This window comes from Bos javanicus, chromosome 8, assembly GCF_032452875.1.
Source record: "Bos javanicus breed banteng chromosome 8, ARS-OSU_banteng_1.0, whole genome shotgun sequence".
Lineage (NCBI taxonomy): Eukaryota > Metazoa > Chordata > Mammalia > Artiodactyla > Bovidae > Bos > Bos javanicus.
Window position 1 is genome coordinate 10,156,086 of NC_083875.1, and position 23,403 is coordinate 10,179,488.

Here is a 23,403-nt window from a genome sequence, read left to right on the forward strand (position 1 = left end):
GAGGTGGATGTGAGAAATAGTACACTGTTGTCTGAACTTCACACCAAGGGAAACCATGGTATAAATGTTGAAATAAAGAGTAGCTGACCCTTAACCCTGGTGTTGGAGAGATCCCAGTGACAGACAGGACAGGATGGGTGTCAGGCTGGAGGGCACAGGTGGCTCCCTGAGACTGAGTGATGTCACTGGTGATCTCAGACGGAAAGATTGGGAACATTCTCAGACAGTAAAAAAAAAAAAAAACCTCCCTTTAACTCAGATAAATATCTTCTCACTCCTTCAGAAAATGAAGTACTAAAATGCACTGAATGATGTACTAAAATCTCTGTATGTGCAGAGATTTTGTACTTAGAATCCTATGATTTAAAATAAGTAGTTTCTGTGTATACATTTACTGCAGTACCCAGAGAAAGGAGTCGTCAGATCAGGACACGATAAGGTAACCAGTGGGCTTCCCTGGTGGCTCAGTGGTAGAGGACCTGCCTGCCAATCAGGAGACCTGGGTTCAGTCCCTGGGTCGAGAAGATGCCCTGGAGAAGGAAATGGCAACCCACTGCAGTAGTCTTGCCTGGGAAATCCCATGGACAGAGGAGTCTGGCGGGCTACAGTCCATGAGGTTGCAAGAGTCGGATACGGCTTTGCAACTAAACAACAGCAACAACAAGGAAGCTAGTAGCCTGGTATCCTTTACATAGAAGTGAATAAACAAATCAGGTGTCCCTTACTTGGGCCCAGCTGGCTATTACCGCTATGTGAGCTGGACATCTGGTCTTATACAAACCTGCCTTGTTCAAAGTGTTAATTCAATGAAAAACAAAAACAGCAACCGTGCCTAACAGGGTGCCAAAGGCCGTGAGTCTAGTCTGCAGCTTGGTCTTGGCAGCCTGTCTCATACCACCCAGCTTTAACATTCTGTTGATTTGGTTTTCTAAGCGATGTATTTCCAGGATCATGGATGTGTGTGCTTTTGCACACAAAGGGCTAATTCTCCTCTCCGTTCCCTCTTCAGTTGTCTGGCAGCCGCCAGGATCTTATTCCACCCTCCAGTCTGGGTAGCAACAAGGTAAGTGCCCAGAACTATTTTCTGTCAGTCTTAGACATGTTTCCCATCCAACTTTTCCTCCTCTCAAGTATCACACGCTCGTTGTGCATGCCAAAATTTCTTCCACTTTTCAATACTATGTGAAATTTATTGGAAGGTGTTTAGAGTTCATTTCTTTTTATCTGCCAGTTAAAATAATGTTACTGAAACCTTATTGTTACTCTGCTTTTTAAGGGTTAAACAATTTAGTTGCTTAAGTTCCTATTCCTGTTGAAAACATATTCTTCCGGTTTGTGTCAGAAAAGGAACTTCATTTCAGATTTTTAATAGTTAAAATATGGATGAAGTAATTGAAAATTTGTGACGAATAAGACTATGTTTAAAAGTTAATATTATATGTTAGAAGAAAGAAAAATAAGGGAACAGAAATTTTATTAGCTGGGATGTATTTATGTACTTGTTAATATAGCTTTCCCCAATTTAACGAGTTTTAAGCATAGATAATTCACTATCATTTACTTAAAAGGATCACACTGAAAACAGTCATAGGTGGATGGTTGGATACGACTGAGATTGCACTAGTTCATCAATTCATTGACTCCCTTCCGTGAGTCTAAAAGTGTGCTAGGGTTTAGCACTCCTCGATACAGGTCCACTGAAAGGTGTGATGGGCATAGCACAGTTATCATCACCTAAACCAAGCAGAGTGTTTGGAAAACTGTCATTATTGATATAATGAATAATTTTAAGGAAAATATAAGAAAAACCATGACTTTTTTTTTAATCCATCTAACCCAAATCCTCTATCATAAATTCATTGAAAAAAGTGGCCAAAAGATTTTCAGCTTTTCTCTCTTGCTAGTTTCTTTATGTTTAAATGGAAAACTTGAAAGAAAATTATTGTCTCATCTACGTTCAAATAGAATAAAGGAATATAGATGCTATAATAGAAGTATGCCTAGATGGAGTAGGAACCCAGAGGAGGAAGTGGACACTCCTGTAGGCATTATTCAAGGACCAAGAAAGCCTGCAAAGAGGGGAACCCCTCTCCGCGCCGCTCCCCCCGCTGCCACCACCAGAAGCTTAACGTTGAAGGATGATAAGATCCACCCAAGCCGAAGGGATTGAAGCAAGAGTGTGAACAGAAGCATGGAGGGAGAAAGAAGCCTGAGTCAAGCAGAGGGTGCAGTGCAGGGCAGAGCCCAGAGAGAGGGCCCTTGTTTCAAAAGTTGCTGTATGATGTATTGGGGAGTTGTGGGGGAGCTGGGCCACTTTTAGGCAGTCCACCTCGACCCCACTCATGTTCCTGGCTGTGGTCCATAAAATTACGTTAGAATAATGTATATAGTAGAAATGTGTACTGTTATCAACACACAAATGAGGGTGGACGGAGCAGGTCTAGGGGAGAGGTCTCGGCAGTGGGAGGGGAGGGGAAGGGAGTCAGGACCCGCGCAGGAGAATGGAGCCTCTAGAGCTCTGGGGACGTGAGGGTCGAGGTGGAGCTAGGGGGAGACTGGCTGACACGGGTTCTGGGAACATAGTAGAGAGAAGAATGTGAGGAGGCAGGTTTGAGGAAGAAAATGATTTAGTTCAACTTTGGACAGAAGGTGTGTCAGCCAGTTCAGGGTTCTGGAAGCCTGAGCTGAACACAGATTGGGGAGCTCAGGGCCTGGTTGGAACAGTCAAGGATTCACCCGAGTCTCCTGAATTGGCCGTAAGAGGTTCAGACAAGGAGGCGAGGTTGTGTGGGGTGACAGTGATGTTTAAGGGCTTGTGCAGGGGGAGCAGCCGGCCAGGGTGACAGACGGGAGTCTTCAGAGAGGAGAGGTAGTGGGGACAGCAGCTGGGAACCTGGAGGAACTCCTCCTGGATGCTTCAGAGACTGTACTGACTGAAGAGACTATTTTGGGTGTGAGAGCGAAGTTTATTGGAGGCCTTTTCCCAGGGCAGTCTCTATGGAGGGTTGGGGAGAAGTTAGGACATGGGTTTTTGGTTGTTTTGGGTTTTGGTTTTTGTGGCCACAGTATACAGAATCTTAGTGCCCCAACCAATGATAGAACCTATGCAGGAGACACTAGTTCGATCCCTGGGTCGGGAAGAACCCCTGGAGGGCAGGTCATGGCAACCCACTCCAGTATTCTTGCCTGGAGAATCCCATGGACAGAGGAGCCTGGCAGGCTGCAGTCCACGGGGTCACAAAGAGTTGGACGTGACTGAAACAGCCGAGCACACTTGCACCCCTGCAATTAAAGCATGAGGTCCTAACCACTGGACCACCAGGGAGTTTCTAGCAGGATGTATTAAATGAGTAAATAATGTCGCACGTTTTTTGTTACTCTACCAAGACCTTCCCCTTTTCAGTCATCTTGATGTCCTGGGGCCCCTGGGTTAGGGATAGGAAACTTAGTGAAGATGAGGGAAGTCTGATTTCCACCCTCTCAGGTTGTACTGGTGTCCTGGCACCGCCCCAGCAGTAGAGGGCTGGCTCTGCCTGCTCTGTGTCAGTGTGTTTCCCATTCTCATCAGACACCTCCAACAGTGAAGGACCCTTCTCTCCCACTGCAGCAGTTTGGAGTCTTCTGTCTCACCCCTCTGCATGGACAGTGTCCCTGGGCTCTGACGGACAGTGGCAGTCTTGTCAGGGAGAGCAGAAGGGCCAGCTTCCCATTCCTAACTGTGCTCCCAGGTCAGCCGTGGAGCCATCTCCTCATCTTCCTGTAGACTGTTGGCCCCCTCGGTCCTGAACAGTTACCAGGTACAGCCAGGCTTCCCTCCACCTCATCACTGTCACCCTGGATCCCTTGCTTCTGCTGTGTCCATATCAGTAGGTTATATGAATGTCCATGTATCTAAATCAGAGACCCTTTGCTGTCACTAGGGGAGAGGTAGAGGAAAACTGCCCTAAGACAGGTTTAGTGGATGGACCTGTTGAATGAGTAAGGAGACTCAGGTGACAGAGGACCACACCTGATGTTAGGAAACAAAGCCATGAAACACTTGGCAGAGGATTTGACTCCAGGCTCACTTCAGCAGGGAGCACAGAGCGGCTGCCCCGTTTGCGGATGAGGGGCTCTCACTGGTTTTATCATCTAAAGCAGAGCATCTTAAAAGATTGTTAGAATAAATATTCTTAAAATTGTGTTTTCTTCCTAGAGAGTAAAGAAATCTTTCCCTCCACCAGTAGCAGCAAGGAACAGAAGAGTCCTCCCTTTGGCCTTTTAAACCAAACAGTGGTAAACTGCATCCATAATGGCATTGCCTTGAATTCAGAATTGTTACAAAGCTGCCCGTAATAGCATTCCTCAGGATGGAGTAGTGTTTAAACTAGTTGATGTGAGAATCATTTAGATCCTATTAAAACCCCTTTATACAGCAGCAGTGCTTATAGAGGTAAGAAGTGACACGTACCTGAGGGCCATCGCCATGCTGTTCATAATGGCAGAAGATTGGAAACAGTCACATGTCTGTTGGTTTGACCTGGTTAAATATGTTTTATCTGTGTCCGTGTGCGCACACACACACACACAAATGGGTACTATGCAGCTATAAATTTTATTAGGAACCCCTCCAGGTTCTAATATGGAAAGAGCACCAGGATACACTTAGTGATTAAAAATGCAGGGCAGCACAGTGTGCTGCTGTTTGTGCGGGAGTGGGGAGCGCGAGAGAAGAGTGTGTGTGGCTGTTGCTAGGTGTACACACGCATGCAGGAACCCTGTAAGGATGTATCATAAACAGATGCCGCTACTTCCTGTCTAGGGAGAGGGCGGGAGTGTGTGGGGACCCGAAGCAGGAGGCTTCTCATGGTGTGCCTTTTTATATTACTTGGTTTTCGGATCATGGGAACAAATTACCTACTGAAAGAATTAAAAGGAAAATATGTTATTCTCTACCCTTTATGGTAGGTAGATTTTATTCTCCTATAAGTAGTGGTTTGAGAAACTCTCCAGTTGCTTTATCTATAATAATTTTCACACAAAATTCTCGAGCGATTATTGAAGAAATTGTTTTGGAAAACCTCAGAGACTCATGTATTTTTCTTTTCTTTTGGGGACTTCCTGCATTCTTCAGTTTTCAGAGATCCAGGGAGAGGTAATTAATCCATTAGGTTTTTCTGAATGAGTGGGATACATGTATTATCCTCCTATTGAAAGCATGCTTGCTTTTACCTTGAGAATGCGAATGCATTTTTAAATGTCGTTTTTATAAGACAACCGCATTTGACACTGTACTAGTTTTTTTTGGGCTCTTACCCTTTTGTAAAAATAACTTTGGAAGTCAGGATATACAGTTCTTCATTCCCTGGGACTATGAAAATATCTGTCAGAAGATGCCAGGAATGAAGGCATCTGATGGAGTGTAGGAGGCTCTGGGATGTGAGGGGGTAGAGTTAATTCATTAATGAAGCCGATGGTACGGTAAATGTTTGAGAGTTTGTAAGACATCCTTTTCTCAAGCATGGGATGCAGGGGGAGAGGAGCAAAGGAAGAGCGGAAGTGCCTCGGGCCTTCCTTTAGCACCACAGAACGCAGCCCAGTGGTTCCATCTTGGCCTCTTTGCATGGAGGTACTTAATACACAATGAAATTGAGTTGGAAATACAATTTTAGCCTGGAATCACTGCTTAAAATGCTAGAAACTGTATTTTAAAATAATTGAAAATTATAATCCTGTTAGTTGCATCTACCTTGCACACTCATGGGGACTTCTTTCTGGGTTCTCTGTTGCATTATCTATATGTCTGTCCCTCTTTCCTTGATTATGGACTCAAAGCTATGGACCAGAGAACCTGGGGTGCTCTGTTGCCTGCCACGTAAATAACACAACAGTAAAATTAGTTCACATTACGTAAAAAAGCGGGGAGAGCCCGCAGAGGAGGTTCAGGTCTGCCTTCCCTCTTCATTTGCGTTAACATTATGGCAGAGATTAGTTGGGAGCAAAGTAACACTAAAAGCTGTGGCTGGGAGGCAAGAGCAGAGCTCACTAGGATCAGGGCTTCTGGGGAGGTGAGAGCAAGTGGTAAGGTACTGAAACCTTCCCGCACCTTGGCCTCTAACACTTGGACTTCGGCCAGCCACATTTTGCCTGCCCTCATTCACTGATGCTCCATACCTATGAAAATTGGAATTGTTTACTGAGCTCCACCAAGATGGAATGGGTGAGCTAATTAATCTTAGAAAGATACATTGAATTTTTATTAGCTACCCTTAACTCTTAAATTCACCTTATGGCTTAAATCACTTTTGATAAGCTTTGCGATTAAAAATATAAAATATTCCTAATTGCAGTGATGCTTTTATTTACTGTTACTGGCTCTTTCATCATTATTGTTAGGCAGGTTTTTTTTTTTTTTAAATAGACATAACGAAAACCTAGCAAACTTGTTGTGACCAGTCTACCAGATTAGACTCATAGTTTAGTTGCAGAATTAGTTCCAACAGATCGTTTTTCCATTTAAACAATAGCTGTGTGGTGAGACTGTTTGTGATTTAAGAAACTCTGTCAAGAAGAAATAACTGATATTACTTACTAAAGCCATTTTAAATGAATCGTATCTTTTAAAATAAGTTAGTGAGATGTTTGTCATCTTCCAAATGCAGTTTGAAATGCAACTAAAAGTAGCCAGGGACGTCCCTGGTGGTCCAGTGGTTAAGACTCCATGCTCCCAGAGCAGAGGTCCTGGGTTTGACCCTGGTCAGGAAAGTAGATCCTGCATGCCACAATTAAGACCCGATGCAGCCAAATAAATATTAAAAAAAAAATTAGCCCAAAATCCGAATGACTGTTCAGTTAACAAAGCTGAGTTGTATGTTTTGGCTCCATCGCTTTCCTGAAAACTGCAATCATTCAGCCCCACACTGGTTATGGTTGGTGCCAAAGGTGAGTCACCTCTTCTTGAGCTGCGTTAGTAGCCGCCTGTGGACCTGGAGTGTCACTGGCACTTCATTTACCTCTTTGTCACTTTCCTGATCCAAGCCAGACCTCTGTAGAGAACACCCAAAGCACTTGTGTCTTTCTGGAGAACAGGAGCAGGAGAACTGGAGGTCCCTGCAGGGACCATCCACGTCCTCAGGTCAGCTGACAGCCTTGTGCATTTTTTCCTGTTGCGTTTTGCCTTTAAGCATAATTGTTACCTTGAATAATGTTTTATATCTTCGAATTCAGCCTGTTAGCACAAATAATTCCTACTAATTATGAAGCTAGTTTAGGGACCCAAAACGAAGCCAGAATTTCCACTCTCACATCCTCCCTTCGTGGCTGATCCTGAAGGCTGATAGAGGTAAAAAAAAATGTCAGAAACATCTCAGAATCATCTTTCCAAGAGTTCTGTAATGGAGCATAGGTTGCAATGGTAGAAGTGTAAAGAAAAAAAAAAAAACATACTGAGAACTGAGCCCATATGATGACAGAAAGTTCCAGTGTCTGGCCAAGGCCTTTTTATTCATTATCTTGAGTTCATCTCTCTCTGAAGTACCTTTAACTGGGGTGCTTCCTTTTCTCTTCCCCAACATTTCAGTAGTGGGAGAATCACCCTGGAGTGGCCAAGGATATAAAATTTATTGTTATTCTTGTTGTTTAGCTGCTCAGTTGTGTCCAACTCTTTGTGACCCCATGGACTGTAGCCCACCAGGCTCCTCTGTCCATGGGATTTCCCAGGGAAGAACACTGGAATGGGTTGCCATTTCCGTCGCCAGGGGATATTCCCAACCCAGGAATTGAACTTGGGTCTTCTGCATTGGCTGGTGGATTCTTTACCACTGAGCCACCTTGGAAGCCCTGTAAATTTTATTAGAAAGACACTAATTGCCTTGTCCCTGGGGGGCAGTGTGTGTTGCTAGACCCTGAACCACAGATTCTGCTTCTGGAAAGAGAATGGATATATGCTGCCGGAGAAAAATCTAGTGAGTAATGTCAGTGGAGTGTCTCCCTAGAGATCCACGGGGTCAGAAAGAGGAGAGGGCAGTGGTTTATCATCCAAATTTGTTGTTCCCTCGGAAGCAGAGCCTATTCTGTCCCAGAGCGATTTGAGATACTCCATGTTCCCGTCTCTGGTCGGCAAGACTGAGATTTCTCAAGGTTAAGATGACGGTTAAGGGAGATGGATGAATGAAATGTCTCCGTTTTTCATTCTCCAATAGAGTTAGCAATATGGCTGAGGCGCTGTGTAAGTACGGTGAGCATCCTTTCAAAGGTTCTCACTTGAGATATTTGAATATACGAGACAGTAAGAGTTATTGCCTCTGTTCAGATTCGAGAGTAACACTGTGTGTGGGAGTGCCAGCTGGGAAAAATTACCCAGGAAGCTAGCAGAGCCCCGAGTGTGCCTTGGGGAAGAGGTGACACCTCTGTTATTTGTCAGTGGATGCACACCACACAGCTGAGGGGCTGACTTCAAATTAGCTGCTTGGTTTTCCTAAGGGCCAGAGTGTGCTACTGTGTCAGCTGCCGAACAAGGAAGACAAGTCTAAAGTATGGAAACAAATTTATCCTCAAATTGAGTAAGTTGTTTTCAGAACAGCCAGGCATGACCTTAATCCCGTGAACACGGCATGAAGCTTTACATCCCCTGAGAAGTTCCAAAGTGTTGACCTCACTGTTCCGACACCCAATTATGACGTCCCAGGGCACACAGAGCTGCAGCTTCCCAGACAGATAATTCAAAGGCAGAAGACATTAATGAAACAAAGTATGTAAATCAGCATGTGGTTCATAGTAACACAAACGCTCCTACAGTGATGCGCTCAGGGTTCATCGTCCTCATCAGCTCTTCATGTGTCTTTTGCTCCCTTGCTTCCTAATGCTGAGCATCCTACCACATTTTAAAATATAGAGTGCTGGGCTTCCCTGGTGGCTCAGTGGTGAAGACTTCACCTGCCAGTACAGGAGACACGGGTTCGATGTCTGGTCTGGGAAGATCCCACATGCCATGTGACAGCCGAGCCTGTGCTCTAGAGCCTGGGAACTGAAACTGCTGAGCCCACGTGCTGCAGCTGCTATAGCCTGTGCACTCTGGAGCCAGTGCTCCACAACAAGAGGGGCCCCCACAACAAGAGGGGCCCCCACAACGAGAAGCCCGAGCACCGCAACCAGAGAAGAGCCCAGGCAGCAACGGGGACTCTGCATAGTCCAAAATAACACGAACATGGAAAAAAAATTTTCAAGTGCTGAGAGGGTTCCCTCAGAAAGTGGCTTTCTCTAAGTAAACAGGATCCGAATCACTTAAGGCTTATTGATTTTATGATCGGTACTTAGGTTGCCGCTAAAAGCAAATAGGTTTCCAATACATGTCGGCAACCTAAGAGGGCTTTCTACCTCCATCCATCTTCAGGAGCAGCAAAGAGCTTACTTTGCAGGCAATTTACTAATAAAGATGCAAGTTGATCGTCAGGGTCACTCATCTGGGGAGTAGTAGCTTAATCTAACAGAAAACACCATTTTTTTTTTTTAACTGGGGTGGAAAAGAAGAGTGACTGTCAAAGGATCTAAAGAGGATGTACAGCTTTGAAAAGACTGGCATCTCCTCTCCATTACTGGTTTCTGTGCTGGTAGCCTGGGTGGAGGTTTATTTCTTTGCTGGGTGGGACTGATGTTCAAAGTGCTTTGGTGCCATGACCATTTTTATGGCTCACCACAAGTTCTAGAAAAGTAAGTTACTCCATCACCTGATGGACATTGTTCTTATATTCTGCAACAAAATCTCTTTCATGAGAGTTTACAAGACAAGTTAAAGTCAATCCTAAAGGAAATCAGTCCTGAATATTCATTGGAAGGACTGATGCTGAAGCTCCAATACTTTGGCCACATCATGCAAAGAGCTGACGCATTAGAAAAGACCCTGACGCTGGGAAAGATTGAAGGTGGAAGGAGAAGGGGATGACAGAGGACGAGATGGTTGGATGGCGTCACTGACTCGATGGACATGAGTTTGAGCAAGCTCTGAGAGTTGGTGAAAGACAGGGAAGCCTGGCCTCCTGGAGTCCAGGTCGCTAAAGAGTCAGACATTGCTGAGCGACTGACAACAAGACAAGTTGAAAGAACAATCAGATTTGTTAATTCAGAGACCTGTGTTATTGGGAACTTGATGACTGCTTGGTTTGGGCTTAACTAGAACTCATTTTTAGCATCTGTTAAAAATGAGAGGCTTGGTAATATGCTGTTCTGGAGTGTTTCTTTCATGAGTGGTATGTTAGCGGAGAAGAAACCTGAACAGTATTAGAGTGGTTCCTGGGTTTCAGTCTAGAATCTGAAGTGAAAGAAGGTATCTTGAGACTTCTGCAGTGGTCCAGTGGTTAAGGCTCTGCACTTCCACTTCAGGGGGCGTGGGTTCGATCCCTGGTGGGGGAACTAAAATCCCACATGCCATGTGATGTGGCCAATAAATTCAAAAAAATTTTTTTAATAATTTTAATTTGAAATTAAATTTAAAAAATTTTAAATAAAAACATTCCTTTGGGGGGAAAAAGTGTATCTTTTTTTTTTTTTCTCATCTCCCCATACTGGAGCCAGTTGTTGTGGCTGGACCAGCTCCTATGGTTCTTTTTTTTTTTTTCTTTTGCATTTATTTCTGCTCTAATTTTTAAGATTTCTTTCCTTCTACTAACCCTGGGGTTCTTCATTTCTTCCTTTTCTAGTTGCTTTAGGTGTAGAGTTAGGTTATTTATGTGACTTTTTTCTTGTTTCTTGAGGTGTGCCTGTGTTGCTATGAACTTTCCCCTTAGGACTGCTTTTACTGTGTCCCACAGGTTTTGGGTTGTTGTGTTTTCATTTTCATTCGTTTCTATGCAAATTTTGATTTCTTTTTTGATTTCTTCTGTGATTTGTTGGTTATTCAGCAGGGTGTTGTTCATCCTCCATATGTTGGAATTTTTAATAGTTTTTCTCCAGTAATTGAGATCTAATCTTACTGCATTGTGGTCAGAAAAGATGCTTGGAATGATTTCTATTTTTTTGAATTTACCAAGGCTAGCTTTATGGCCCAGGATGTGATCTATCCTGGAGAAGGTTCCATGTGCACTTGAGAAAAAGGTGAAGTTCATTGTTTTGGGATGAAATGTCCTATAGATATCAATTAGGTCTAACTGGTCTATTGTATCGTTTAAAGTTTGTGTTTCCTTGTTAATTTTCTGTTTAGTTGATCTATCCATAGGTGTGAGTGGGGTATTAAAGTCTCCCACTATTATTGTGTTATTGTTAATTTCTCCTTTCATACTTGTTAGCATTTGTCTTACATATTGCAGTGCTCCCGTGTTGGGTGCATATATATTTATAATTGTTATATCTTCTTCTTGGATTGATCCTTTGATCATTTTGTCTCTTTTCACAGCCTTTGTTTTAAAGTCTATTTTATCTGATATGAGTATTGCTAGTCCTGCTTTCTTTTGGTCCCTATTTGCATGGAAAATCTTTTTCCAGCCCTTCACTTTCAGTCTGTATGTGTCCCCTGTTTTGAGGTGGGTCTCCTGTAGACAACATATGTAGGGGTCTTGTTTTTGTATCCATTCAGCCAGTCTTTGTCTTTTGGTTGGGGCATTCAACCCATTTACGTTTAAGGTAATTACTGATAAGTATGATCCCGTTGCCATTTACTTTATTGTTTGGGGTTCGAATTTATACACCATTTTTGTGTTTCCTGTCTAGAGAATATCCTTTAGTATTTGTTGGAGAGCTGGTTTGGTGGTGCAGAATTCTCTCAGCTTTTGCTTGTCTGAGAAGCTTTTGATTTCTCCTTCATACTTGAATGAAATCCTTGCTGGGTACAATAATCTGGGCTGTAGGTTATTTTCTTTCATCATTTTAAGTATGTCTTGCCATTCCCTCCTGGCTTGAAGAGTTTCTATTGAAAGATCAGCTGTTATCCTTATGGGAATTCCCTTGTGTGTTATTTATTGTTTTTCCCTTGCTGCTTTTAATATTTGTTCTTTGTGTTCGATCTTTGTTAATTTGATTAATATGTGTCTTGGGGTGTTTCGCCTTGGGTTTATCCTGTTTGGGATTCTCTGGGTTTCTTGGACTTGGGTGATTATTTCCTTCCCCAGTTTAGGGAAGTTTTCAACTATTATCTCCTCAAGTATTTTCTCATGGTCTTTCTTTTTGTCTTCTTCTTCTGGAACCCCTATGATTTGAATGTTGTAGCGTTTAATATTGTCCTGGAGGTCTCTGAGATTGTCCTCATTTCTTTTAATTCGTTTTTCTTTTATTCTCTCTGATTCATTTATTTCTACCATTCTATCTTCTAATTCACTAATCCTATCTTCTGCCTCTGTTATTCTACTATTTGTTGCCTCCAGAGTGTTTTTAATTTCATTTATTGCATTATTCATTATATATTGACTCTTTTTTATTTCTTCTAGGTCCTTGTTAAACCTTTCTTGCATCTTCTCAATCCTTGTCTCCAAGCTATTTATCTGTGATTCCATTTTAATTTCAAGATTTTGGATCAATTTCACTATCATTATTCGGAATTCTTTATCAGATAGATTCCCTATCTCTTCCTCTTTGGTTTGGTTTGGTGGGCATTTATCCTGTTCCTTTATCTGCTGGCTATTCCTCTGTCTCTTCATCTTGTTTAAATTGCTGAGTTTGGGGTGTCCTTTCTGTATTCTGGCAGTTTGTGGAGTTCTCTTTATTGTGGCTTTTCCTCGCTGTGTGTGGGTTTGTACAGGTGGCTTGTCAAGGTTTCCTGGTTAGGGAAGCTTGTGTCGGTGTTCTGATGGGTGAAGCTGTATTTCTTCTCTTTGTTCAGTCGCGCTGTGGGGAGGGAGGGAGGGATGCTGCAAACAAATAACACTGGCGTGTGCTCGCAGTGCCTCAACCACACTGGGTCTGCCCCCGCTCACGGCACGTGTAGCCTCCCTGCCCACACTGCTTGGGCTCTAGGTTGTTCCGCCAGGAACAATCCGAGGCTGGCCCTGGGTTGCATGTACCTCCCAGGTCCAAGCCGCTCAGGTTCAGGCACTCGGGTAGTCCTCAGAGGCGCAGACTCAGTTGGGCCTGAGTTTTGTGCTCTTCCCAGGTCCGAGCAGCTCAAGTGATGAGGTGTTTGGCGAGCGCCAATGCTGCGACTTATCGCCTCCCCGCCACTCGGTTATCTGGGTGTAAAACCGGCGCACCTTCTCAGGCAGATGTTAACCGTCCAGACCCCCAAAAAGTTTTAGTTAGCAAAGAAGCCTGCTTACAGTTTTATAGATAATGTCTCTCTGGGGCTGCGATTGCCCCCTTCTGGCTCTGGCTGCCTGTCACCGGAGGGGGAAGGTCTGTAGCCGGCTATCTCTGTTCAATTCTTTGTTCCGTGCGTGGGCCTGGCGGTGTCTTAGGTTGGGGCTGGCTTTTCGCGTGGTAGATATCCCACAGTCTGGTTTGCTAGCCCAAATTATTTCGCTCAGATAGTGCTCAGGGTATTCAGGCCAGATTCTTACTCTAAGCGATGCAGCCCGAGCTGCGCCTCCCTGCCCAGCCCCCGCTTGTTAATGGCGCGTGCAGGTGTCTGCGCTGCTTCTCCGCTGGGGGAGTTACCGTAGGACTCGCAATCTTCGAGTTTTAATTGTTTGTTTATTTTTTCTTCCTGTTATGTTGCCCTCTGTGCTTCCAAAGCTCGGCACAGATTCGGCAGTGAGAAGGTTTCCTGGTGTTTGGAAACTTCTCTCTTTTTAAGACTCCCTTCCCGGGACGGAACTCCGTCCCTCCCTCTTTTGTCTCTTTTTTTGTCTTTTATATTTTTTCCTACCTCCTTTCGAAGAGTTGGATTGCTTTTCTGGGTGCCTGATGTCCTCTGCCGGCATTCAGAAGTTGTTTTGTGGAATTTACTCGATGTTTAAATGCTCTTTTGATCAATTTGTGGGGGAGAAAGTGTTCTCCCCGTCCTACTCCTCCGCCATCTTGGCTCCTCCCTCTGAAAAAGTGTATCTTGAGGCATAAAAGCAGAAAGGGCCTAAGGAGCAGGCAGAAGGAGCATTTCAAAAAATATCTTATTATATCCATGTTTTGTGAGACGCAGTATGATACAGGAGAAAGAGTGTTCAGTTCAGTTCAGTTGCTCAGTCATGTCCAACTCTTTGCGACCCCATGAATTGCAGCACGCCAGGCCTCCCTGTCCATCACCAACTCCCGGAGTTCACTCAGACTCACGTCCATTGAGTCAGTGATGCCATCCAACCATCTCATCCTCTGTCGTCCCCTTCTCCTCCTGCCCCCAATCCCTCCCAGCATCAGGGTCTTTTCCAGTGAGTCAACTCTTCGCATGAGGTGGCCAAAGTACTGGAGTTTCAGCTTTAGCGTCATTCCTTCCAAGAAATCCCAGGGCTGATCTCCTTCAGAAAGAGTATTAGGAGACTATAAATTATAACTGAAGGGGATATCCAAGTGGGAAGTATTATTAGCGAGATCAACTCTGTAAAGGAGAGGAATAGTATTATGCTGTTAACAGTATTATGCTCAGGTAATCAGATTTTTCATGTCTTCAGCAAGAATAAAGCTTTAGCAATGTGTAACATTTTTCTCTTCAATATCTTTAAATTTTTAAAAAATTGATTGATAAGTCAGAATGACCGATTTTGTCCTTAATAGGGCCGGTGGGAAAGTCAACAGGACGTATCACAAATTGCAGTTTCCAAAGGAATCGCTCCAGCTGCTCCAGCCCTCCGTTCTCCCCAAAGTAACCATTCTCCTGATCCAGGTCAGTTATGTTTTTGTTTTTCAATCACTCTCGTGAAATATGAGTATCTTTCAGAAATAGTTTAAAATTTAAAAAAATCATTTAAATCAGGATTTTCTACTAAGTCGTACTAGTTAATGCCTATTTGAGTTTCACCCTTTTTTTCCTGTACCTTTATTGATTTACTTATCTTTGGCTATCCGGGGTCTTCGTTGCAGGCTTTTCTCTAGTTGCAGCACATGAGCGCGCCTCTCTAGTTGCTGTGCTCGGGCTTCTCTTGCTGTGGAGCGCAGGCTCTAGACTGCAGCAGCTTCAGCAGTCGTGGCTCCTGGGCTCCAGAGCACAGGCTCAGTAGCTGTGGTGCACGAGCTTTGTTACACCGAGGCATGTGGGGTCTTCCTGGCTCAGGGACCAAACCCATGTCTCTCCTGCATTGTCAAGTGGGTTCTTTACACTGAGCCACCAGGGAAGCCCCTCCCTTTCTTATCATAATATGTTGAGTCACATTGTTTTGAATGTTGACTTTATCTTGCTTTCCTGTGAGAAATGATGTGTTGATCATGGTGTGTTGTCCTTCATGTTTGTTTGATTCTGTTTGCTAATATTTTGTTTAGAGTTTCATGTATGTGTCCTACGGTGAATATATATACCTTTTTAATAACTATGTCTTTGTTTAGGGTTTTGGTATCATGATTATATTGATTTCATAAAGTGATGAGAAAGATTGAGGGCAGGAGGAGAAAGGCGACAGAGGATGTGATGGTTGGATGGCGTCACTGACTCCATGGACATGAGTTTGAGCAAATTCCAGGAGATAGTGAAGGACAGGGCTGGCATGCTGAAGTCCATGCGGTCACAAGGAGGTGGACACGGCTTAGCAACTGAACACAAAATGATGAGAAAAATTTCATCATCTTTTACGATGAAGTTCCTGAGCTCATGTGAACTTGGTCTTACTACTTCCTTAAACGTTTGATAAGATTCACCAGTGACACTCTCTGGGTCTGGAATTTTCACTGTGGGAAGATTTGAGATCATGACTTCAGTTTCTTTAATGTTTAACTTTTTTTGTTTCTTTGTAAGTAAGTTTTCAAAGATGGTTTTTTAGAGAAGTTTCTGTTTCATCAGATTACTTGATTTTCATAAATGTTAAAGTTTCTTTTATTGATCTTTTAATGTTTATAGAATCTGTCAAGCTCCTTCTTTTTATTCTGAATAGATAATTTTTATTTTCTGTTTTTCTTTAATACACTTGAGACTGGTTTATCAGTTTTCTTAATCTTCCCACAGAGCCGAACTTGATTCTATTTTCTGTTTTGTTGATGTCTGTTATTTCTTCATTTCACAAATTTGGGCATGATGTGCTTTTATTATCATTATATTCCAGATATTCTAATTTCTCTGTGATTTATTCTTTAACCCATGAATTACTGGGTACCATGTTAATTCAGTTTTTTTATATCTCAAAGGTGTATTATTATTATTGATTTCCTTTTAAATTCCATAATGTGCAGAGAACAGACTCTTTAAAATTTCAGTCTTTTAAAATTTTTTGAGACTGTGTTCTGTCTTGGTGAACATTCTGCGTGTACTTGGAAAGGTCTCTTCTGTTTTGGGGCACAGCGTCCTGTGTATGTCAGTTAGGTGTTGATGTCCTTGTTCAAATCTGCTGTAATTTTACTGACTTTCCCCCCCATATTTGTTCTATCAATCATTGAGAAAAGGCATTGAATATCTATAGATGCTTGTGAAATTGTCTATTTTTTCCTATAATTATATCAGTTTCTGCATAATTAATTTAGAGTCTCTGTTATTGGGTATACACACATTGAGATTGTTATTTTTTTTTTTTTTTTTTGCTGATAAAGTGCTGTTTCTCCTTACGACATGTCCCTTTATCTTTCTGGTAATACTCTGACTTTGAAATCTGTCTTGCTTGATGTTAGTATCACCACACCAGTTTTCTTTTGCAGATTGCTTGCATGGTGTATCTTTTCCTCAGTCTTTAAACTTTTAGCCTATGTGTATCTGTAAGAGTGATTATCTTATAGACAGCATATTTAGGTATAGAGTTTCTTTTTTAATCTTGTCTGACAATTTCTGTTTTTTAATTGGAATGTTTAGTTCTTTTACATAAAATATTATGTCTGCCGTGTTGCTATTGGTTTCTATTTGGCCTTATTATTTATTTCCACTATAATCTTTTTTGTTTTGTGTTAATTGAAAAATATTTTATAGTATTTTATTTTATCTTTGGCTTTTTTAATACCTGTATTTATTTATTAGGGCTTCCCTGGTGGCTTAGTGGTAAAAAATCTGCCTGCCAATGCAGGAGACATGGGTTCAGTCCCTGGGTCGCGAAGATCCCCTGGAGGAGGAAAGGGCAACCCACTCCAGTATTTTTGCCTGGAGAGGAGCCTGGCAGCCTGCAGTCCATGGGATCACAGAGAGTCAGACATTCAAAGAGACTTAGTGACTGAAAACAACAAATGACATTTATTTATTAATGTCTTTGTTAAAGAATTCCAGTAGGTACCCTTAACTTTACCACAGTCTTCTTAGAGTTAATAATCTATCATTTCACACTGCATAATTATAAGAATCTTGCATCAGTATAGTTCCATTTTCCTGTTCCTCCAGTCCTCGTATTTTATATTATTGTTTTATCTTTTGCTTTTACAGGTGTTATGCACTCACCTTACAATGTTATACATTTTTTTGTTTTCTTTAAAACAGCTATTTGTCTTTTAAGGAAATTAAGAGACTATAGATAATCTTTTATATTTTCCTTCCTATTTATTATTTCTGTCACTATGTACTCCTTCCTGAAGAATTGTATATTCATCTGATGCTGTTTCTCTTTAGCCTGATGGATATCTTGTATTATTTCTTATTGTACAGTTTTCCTTGTGAAGGAAGATCTCTCCTTTTGAGAATGTCTGTATTTCATTTTTTTTTTGACAGATATTTTCACTGGATAGAGAATTCTTAGTTGGTAGCTTGTCCTCTTTTAGCACTTCCGAGACACTGCGTCATCTTCAGACTCCTTTTCTGGTGACAACTCAGCCGTCATTTATGTCACTCCCCACATGAAATGTGTCTTTGTTTACATAGTTTGCTTTCCAATTTTTCTCTTTATTTTTTTGTCTCAGCAGTTGGGTGATGATGTTCTTAGGTGTAGTATTTTTAGTGTTTATCTTACTTGGATTTCACCAATGTCCTTGGGTCTGTACATTGGGGTTTCCCCAACAGTTTGGGGAAATATTCAACTGTTAGTTCGTTACATTTTTTTCCTCTGTTCTTTTCTCTCTTTCTACTCCATTTGAAAATCTAATTGCACACGTTATATTGCTTAATATTGCCCTATGAGTCTCAGAAACTCTATTCTATTTTTCATCTTTTTATCTTATTCTTGTTTCTTCTGATTGGATCATTTCTACTGCCATTTATAGTCTTCTATTAAGCACAAGCAAGAACTTTAAAATTTCAGTTATATTTTTAGTTTTTAGAATTTCCATTTGCTTCTTTTTTAAATAGTTTTAACTTCTCTGCTGATATTTCTTTCCTTTTTATATATTAAGGCTGTATTATTCTTTCAATCCTTGTACCTATGTATAAAAGGCGCTTTTAAAATCCTCATCCGCTCAGTCTAGCATCAGGACCAATTTCACAGTCTGTTTCTGGCTGTATTTTTCTTGACTATGAGTCATACCTAATGAGTTTTGACAAATTTGTTTACTAATGTAACTTACACCACAGCCCAGCTGTAGACGATTGTGTGACTCCGGTTACTCGCCACAGTCGGTCAGTGTTCGGATCTCAGTGTTTCGCCTGTTCTTCGGTTTCATTAAATGGAATCGTATTGTGTGTACTCTTTTGTGCTGGGCTTGTTTTGCTCAGCGTATCTGTTGAAGTCATCTGTACCTTTGCACGTATCAGCAGTGTATTCTTTTTTACGAGAGAGACTTCACTGTCACAGTGGAATTTATCACAGTTTTAACCAGCCCTCCTGTTTATCCACATTTGGTTTGTTCCCACCTTTTCACTATTGTGACTGAAGCTTGTTTGTGTATCAGTGTTTTAGTAACATTTCTGTCCAGTAAATACCCAGGGTGAAATTATTTGGTCATAGACTACTACTTTGTTTTAAAATTCCATAAATTAAAAAAAATGCTAATGAATGTTTATTTGGTTTATATATTTACTGCTTGGTTCTGCTCATGGTTGCTTCTTGCTCCTCCTCACTGCATTCTTCTGAGTTGAGTTTCTTTTTTAGTCATCATATATCCATCATCAGTGGTTTTAGCAATGATCTTTTTTTTTTAGTGACAAACTCTTTCTTGTGTATGTTTAAAGCTTTTATTTTGCTCTCACTCTGAAGAATCCTTCTACTGTGGAAAATATCAGATATATAAAGTAGAAAGAGTGACATGAGGTGCCCTCAAGTGCCCCGTGCTGACTTCAGGATGATCAGACTATCACCGGGCTTACTTATCTGTGCTCCCACTACATCTCCACATCTGCTCAGGATGACTTTGAAGCAAATCTCAGACAGTGCCTCATCTGTAAATGTTTGTACATATATTTCTAAAGGAATACCCACAGTGACATTTCAAGAAGAAAAATTAAAAATAATCACAAAATATTATTAAACATCTAGCCAGTGTTTAGAGTTCCCCATGTGGATCCAAGAGTATTTCTTAGTTATTTTGAATGAAAATTCAAGTAAAGTTCACACACTATGGTTAGTTGATACGTCTTGGGGCTTCCCTGGTGGCTCAGATGGTAAAGAATCTGCCTGCAGTGCAGGAGACCTACTTTCGATCCCCAGGTTAAGAAGATCCCCTGGAGAAGGGAATGGCTACCGACTCCAGTATTCTTGCCTGGAAAAGTCCATGGACAGAGAAGCCTGACGGGCTACAGCGCATGGTGTTGCAAAGGGTTGGACATGACTGAGCGACTAACATACACACACACATCCGTTTAGTCAGTGTGTGCCTCTTCATCTTTTTTCCCTGTTGTGTTTGTATTTGGTGAAGAGACCAGGTTCTGTGCCGTAGACTGTACATTTTTATTTTTGCCATCCTCACCAAGTTATTTAAGCATGATAGTCTGCCCAGTGTATTTCCTGTAAACTGGTGGTTAGATCTGCAGCCATGGTCAGATTCAGGCTAGTTTGAGGCAGGGGCAGAAGGTAGGATAAATGAATGAGCACTTCCCTTAGGAGACATATCATGTCTGATTGTCTCTCCTTTTGTGATCAGCCTTTGGTTAATCATTGACTAGATATGTATTTGATTAGGGATCATCCTCACTCTGGGCTTCTCTGGTGGCTCAGTGGTGTAAAGAATCCACCTGCCAGTATAGGATATGTGGGTTCAGTCCCTGGGCCGGGGAGATCCCCTGGAGGAGGAAATGGCAGCCCACTCCAGTATTCTAGTCCATGGAGTCGCAGAGTCGGACAAGACCGAGTGAGCACACGATACACGTAATACTGTTCTGTTTTTAGTATTAATTTCCCAGTATACCTTTAAAATTTTTATTGTTTGTTTTGCTTACAAACAATGTTTGGCCAGTTTACAGTAAGGAGAGCATCTCTGTAATCGCTTTTGCCTTATCCCTTTTCCTTTCGATATTTTCGGCAGGACTCAGTAGCCTCGCAGCCTCCTACTTGAACCCGGTGAAGTCTTTGGTGCCGCAGATGCCGAAGCTGCTAAAGTCTCTCTTCCCCGTCCGTGACGAGAAAAGGGGCAAACAGCTGTCTCCCCTCGTGCATCAGGTAAAAGCATTGGGAGGGCGCACGTGCTCCCGACGGGTCGCTGGCCCAGCCCTGCTCCCTGTGCGCTGAAGCTGGAGGGGAGAGGGGAGTGGGGGTGTCAGAGCTGGGCTTTCAGACCTGGTGAAAGCTCTGATAATTTCTCTTCCACTCTCGTCGAAGAGAACAGAGCTGTTTAAACGTATTGACACTCTCAATCCTTTTTGCTTTTAAAAAATGCCAAGTACGCTCCTAATGTGATTTATGGTAATATCACTTAGAGCAACAATAGTGAAATTTATGAAGTGCACTTAGTGTTGTTTGTATATTGCCAAACAGAAAATGTAATTCTATTTTTAATTCTTGATTTCATTTCTAATTTCAAACAATTTAACATCATCCCCGTCCTTGCCGCTCAACGTTTTTCCTCTACTGTGGTTTACCTGTTCTTTCAGTTAAATATGAAAAGGGATCACTTGTCTTAGGCCTGTTTTTCTTGAAACTCTCTACCCAGCCTTAGAAGAAGTTTCAGAGAAGATGTGAAAGGGTTTTCCAGATCATCAGGAAACTGCTTGTATGTGATGGTGCATGGGAAGCCTGTTGGAAATGCAGTCTCTAGCCTCCTCTAGGTGTGAATTCAGCAGAAAATGATAAATGAGGATTTATTTATACTCATTCAAAAACACATATAATGCAGGTTCAGTTGTTGAAATAGGTCTTTTGACATCAGCTTCTCCACATTCACTGAAACATTCAAGCTGCAGAAGTGCAGGCGAGTCCTTGCCTGAGACCTTAACTCTTTAAAAGAATTTTCTAAGTTCATGAGTGTATATTCAAGGTAATAGTTTTGTAAGGCTGCTGTGCAGGTATTTTTTTCAAGCTAGCAGTATATGAGCATATTATACCAGCGTAGATTCATATTAGATGAAAAAAATTAAACTTTGAGATTTTGGAAATGTTTAAATTTAACTGGGCACATAAAGGGTGCCTGACTGTTATCAGGATGAATCTGAGATGGTGAGAGCTAAAAGAAACAGCCAACCTGCTACTTGGGGTAGGCAACAAGGATTTTTCCAGGGTTTGTTCCTGCTCACCTTATTTTGTTCTAAACTGCTGCGTTGTTGTTTCACAAAGTATGATTCATGGACTGTTTGTGCCAGAATTTCCATAGTAGCTTTTTAAAAAGGTAACTTAAAAATATGGCCTGATCTTAGAACCCATTCCTCACCTTGGGCCACCTGATAATCTGCATTTATAAGTACGAAATGGAGAAGGAAATGGCGACCCACTCCAGTATTCTTGCCTGGAAAATCCCATGGATAGAGTAGACACAGGCTACAGTCCGTGGGGTAACACAGAGATGGACACAACTTAGCAACTAAACAACAACATAAGTCAGTTCAGTTCAGTCGCTCAGTCGTGTCCGACTCTTTGCAACCCCATGAACCTCAACGTGCCAGTCCAGCTCCCGGAGTCCACACAACCCATGTCCATTGAGTTGGTGATGCCATCCAGCCATCTCATCCTCTGTCCACAAGGTGATTTTCAGGGCTTCCCAGGTGGCATTAGTGGTAAAGAATCCATCTGCTAATGCTGAAGATGTGGGTTCGATCCCTGTGTTGGGAAGATGCCCTGGTGTAGGAAATAGCAACCCTCTCCAATACTCTTGCCTGGCAAATCCCATGGACAGAGGAGCCTGGCGGGCTACAGTCCAGTCCATAGGGTCGCAAAGAGTCACATGCGACTGAGCACACACACATGAGGTAAGGTGATTTTCATTCACATTTAAGTTTGATAGCCACTGTTTTTCAATTGCTGTTTGGTGAAGACAAAGTTACGTAAGCTAAAGGAAATTGGAGTTGCGTTAGAAGTCAGTGACTCAGATGACCAGAGTTACAAGTATTCTTTTAAAGTTGCTTCAAGGTTTTGATGTAAGTCAGAGCACCTGTTACCATAAGAAGTAACCTTTCTTCTCTTGCCAGTGAGCGACTGGTTCTTCCGGATATGAGAGGAAGAGCAGTGGTTTAGAAAGCAGTCTAGTGGTTGGTGGAAACTGCAGTGCGCAGTGTCCAGGTTAAGAGAGGTAACTTTGAAATACTTTGAAGATACCTTAAGTAATATTCATTCAATTTATTTTATTTGAGCATATATGTGCAAAGGCCTTCCCAGGTGGTGTTAGTGGTAAAGAACACCCCTGCCAGTGCAGGAGATGTAAGAGACCCAGGTTCGAGCCCTGGGTCAGGAAGATCCCCTAGAGGAGGGTTTGGCAACCCAGTCCATTACTCTTGCCGGGAGAATCCCATGGACAGAGGAGCCTGGTGGGGTACAGTCCACAGGGTCGCAGAGAGTCGGACACGACCGAAGCAACTTAGCACGCACACGCAAAGGTGTTGGAGAAAGTGGCCCCCAGTGCTTCATATTTCATAAATAAATGAAAACGTAAACACAAAAGTAGCCTTATTGAAGGTGCCCAGTGGTGGATCTGAACTGTTCCCAGTTGGTTTATGAAACCACAATCCCTTGAAGGACCATTGCTCGAGGTCACCAGAGCCGCATCTCTCTCGCCGCACTTCTCAGTCCTCCTCTGACTTGACAGTCGTGCAGGAAGCATTTTCATCTCTGGACTTCAGCACTGAGCCCTTCGCCTGGCTTCCCTTGTTGACTGTTCCGTCTTTCTCAGTTTCTGCCTGTTCTGGGACCCTTTGTTCCGTCCAGCTGCTAACATTCAGGGGTTCCAGAGCACCCTCCTGGGTGACCTCATCTACCTCTGTGGCTTATACTGTTTATGCACTGATGATGCTCACATTTCTGTCTCCAGCCCAGGCTTCGCCCCTGAGCTCTGGCCTCGTGGAGCTAACCGCCCGTTCAGCTTTTCCACTTACAAATCAATTAGACTTTCACATTTTACAAGTTCATATCATTGCTGTCGGTTTCAGCTCACAAGTCTGTTTACTTC

The 23,403-nt window shown here is 42.4% G+C and overlaps 1 protein-coding gene across 4 annotated transcripts in view; it reads left to right on the forward strand.

The window, feature by feature from the left end:
- Positions 1–23,403, forward strand: part of KIF13B (kinesin family member 13B) — a 211,804-nt gene that overhangs the window by 161,816 nt on the left and 26,585 nt on the right. For all 4 annotated transcript variants that reach the window (XM_061426800.1, XM_061426799.1, XM_061426802.1 and 1 more), the window contains 3 exons: positions 1,010–1,063; positions 14,605–14,713; positions 20,338–20,471. In XM_061426800.1, coding sequence (XP_061282784.1) covers positions 1,010–1,063; positions 14,605–14,713; positions 20,338–20,471 — 297 coding nt within the window. The remainder of the gene's footprint in view (positions 1–1,009; positions 1,064–14,604; positions 14,714–20,337; positions 20,472–23,403) is intronic.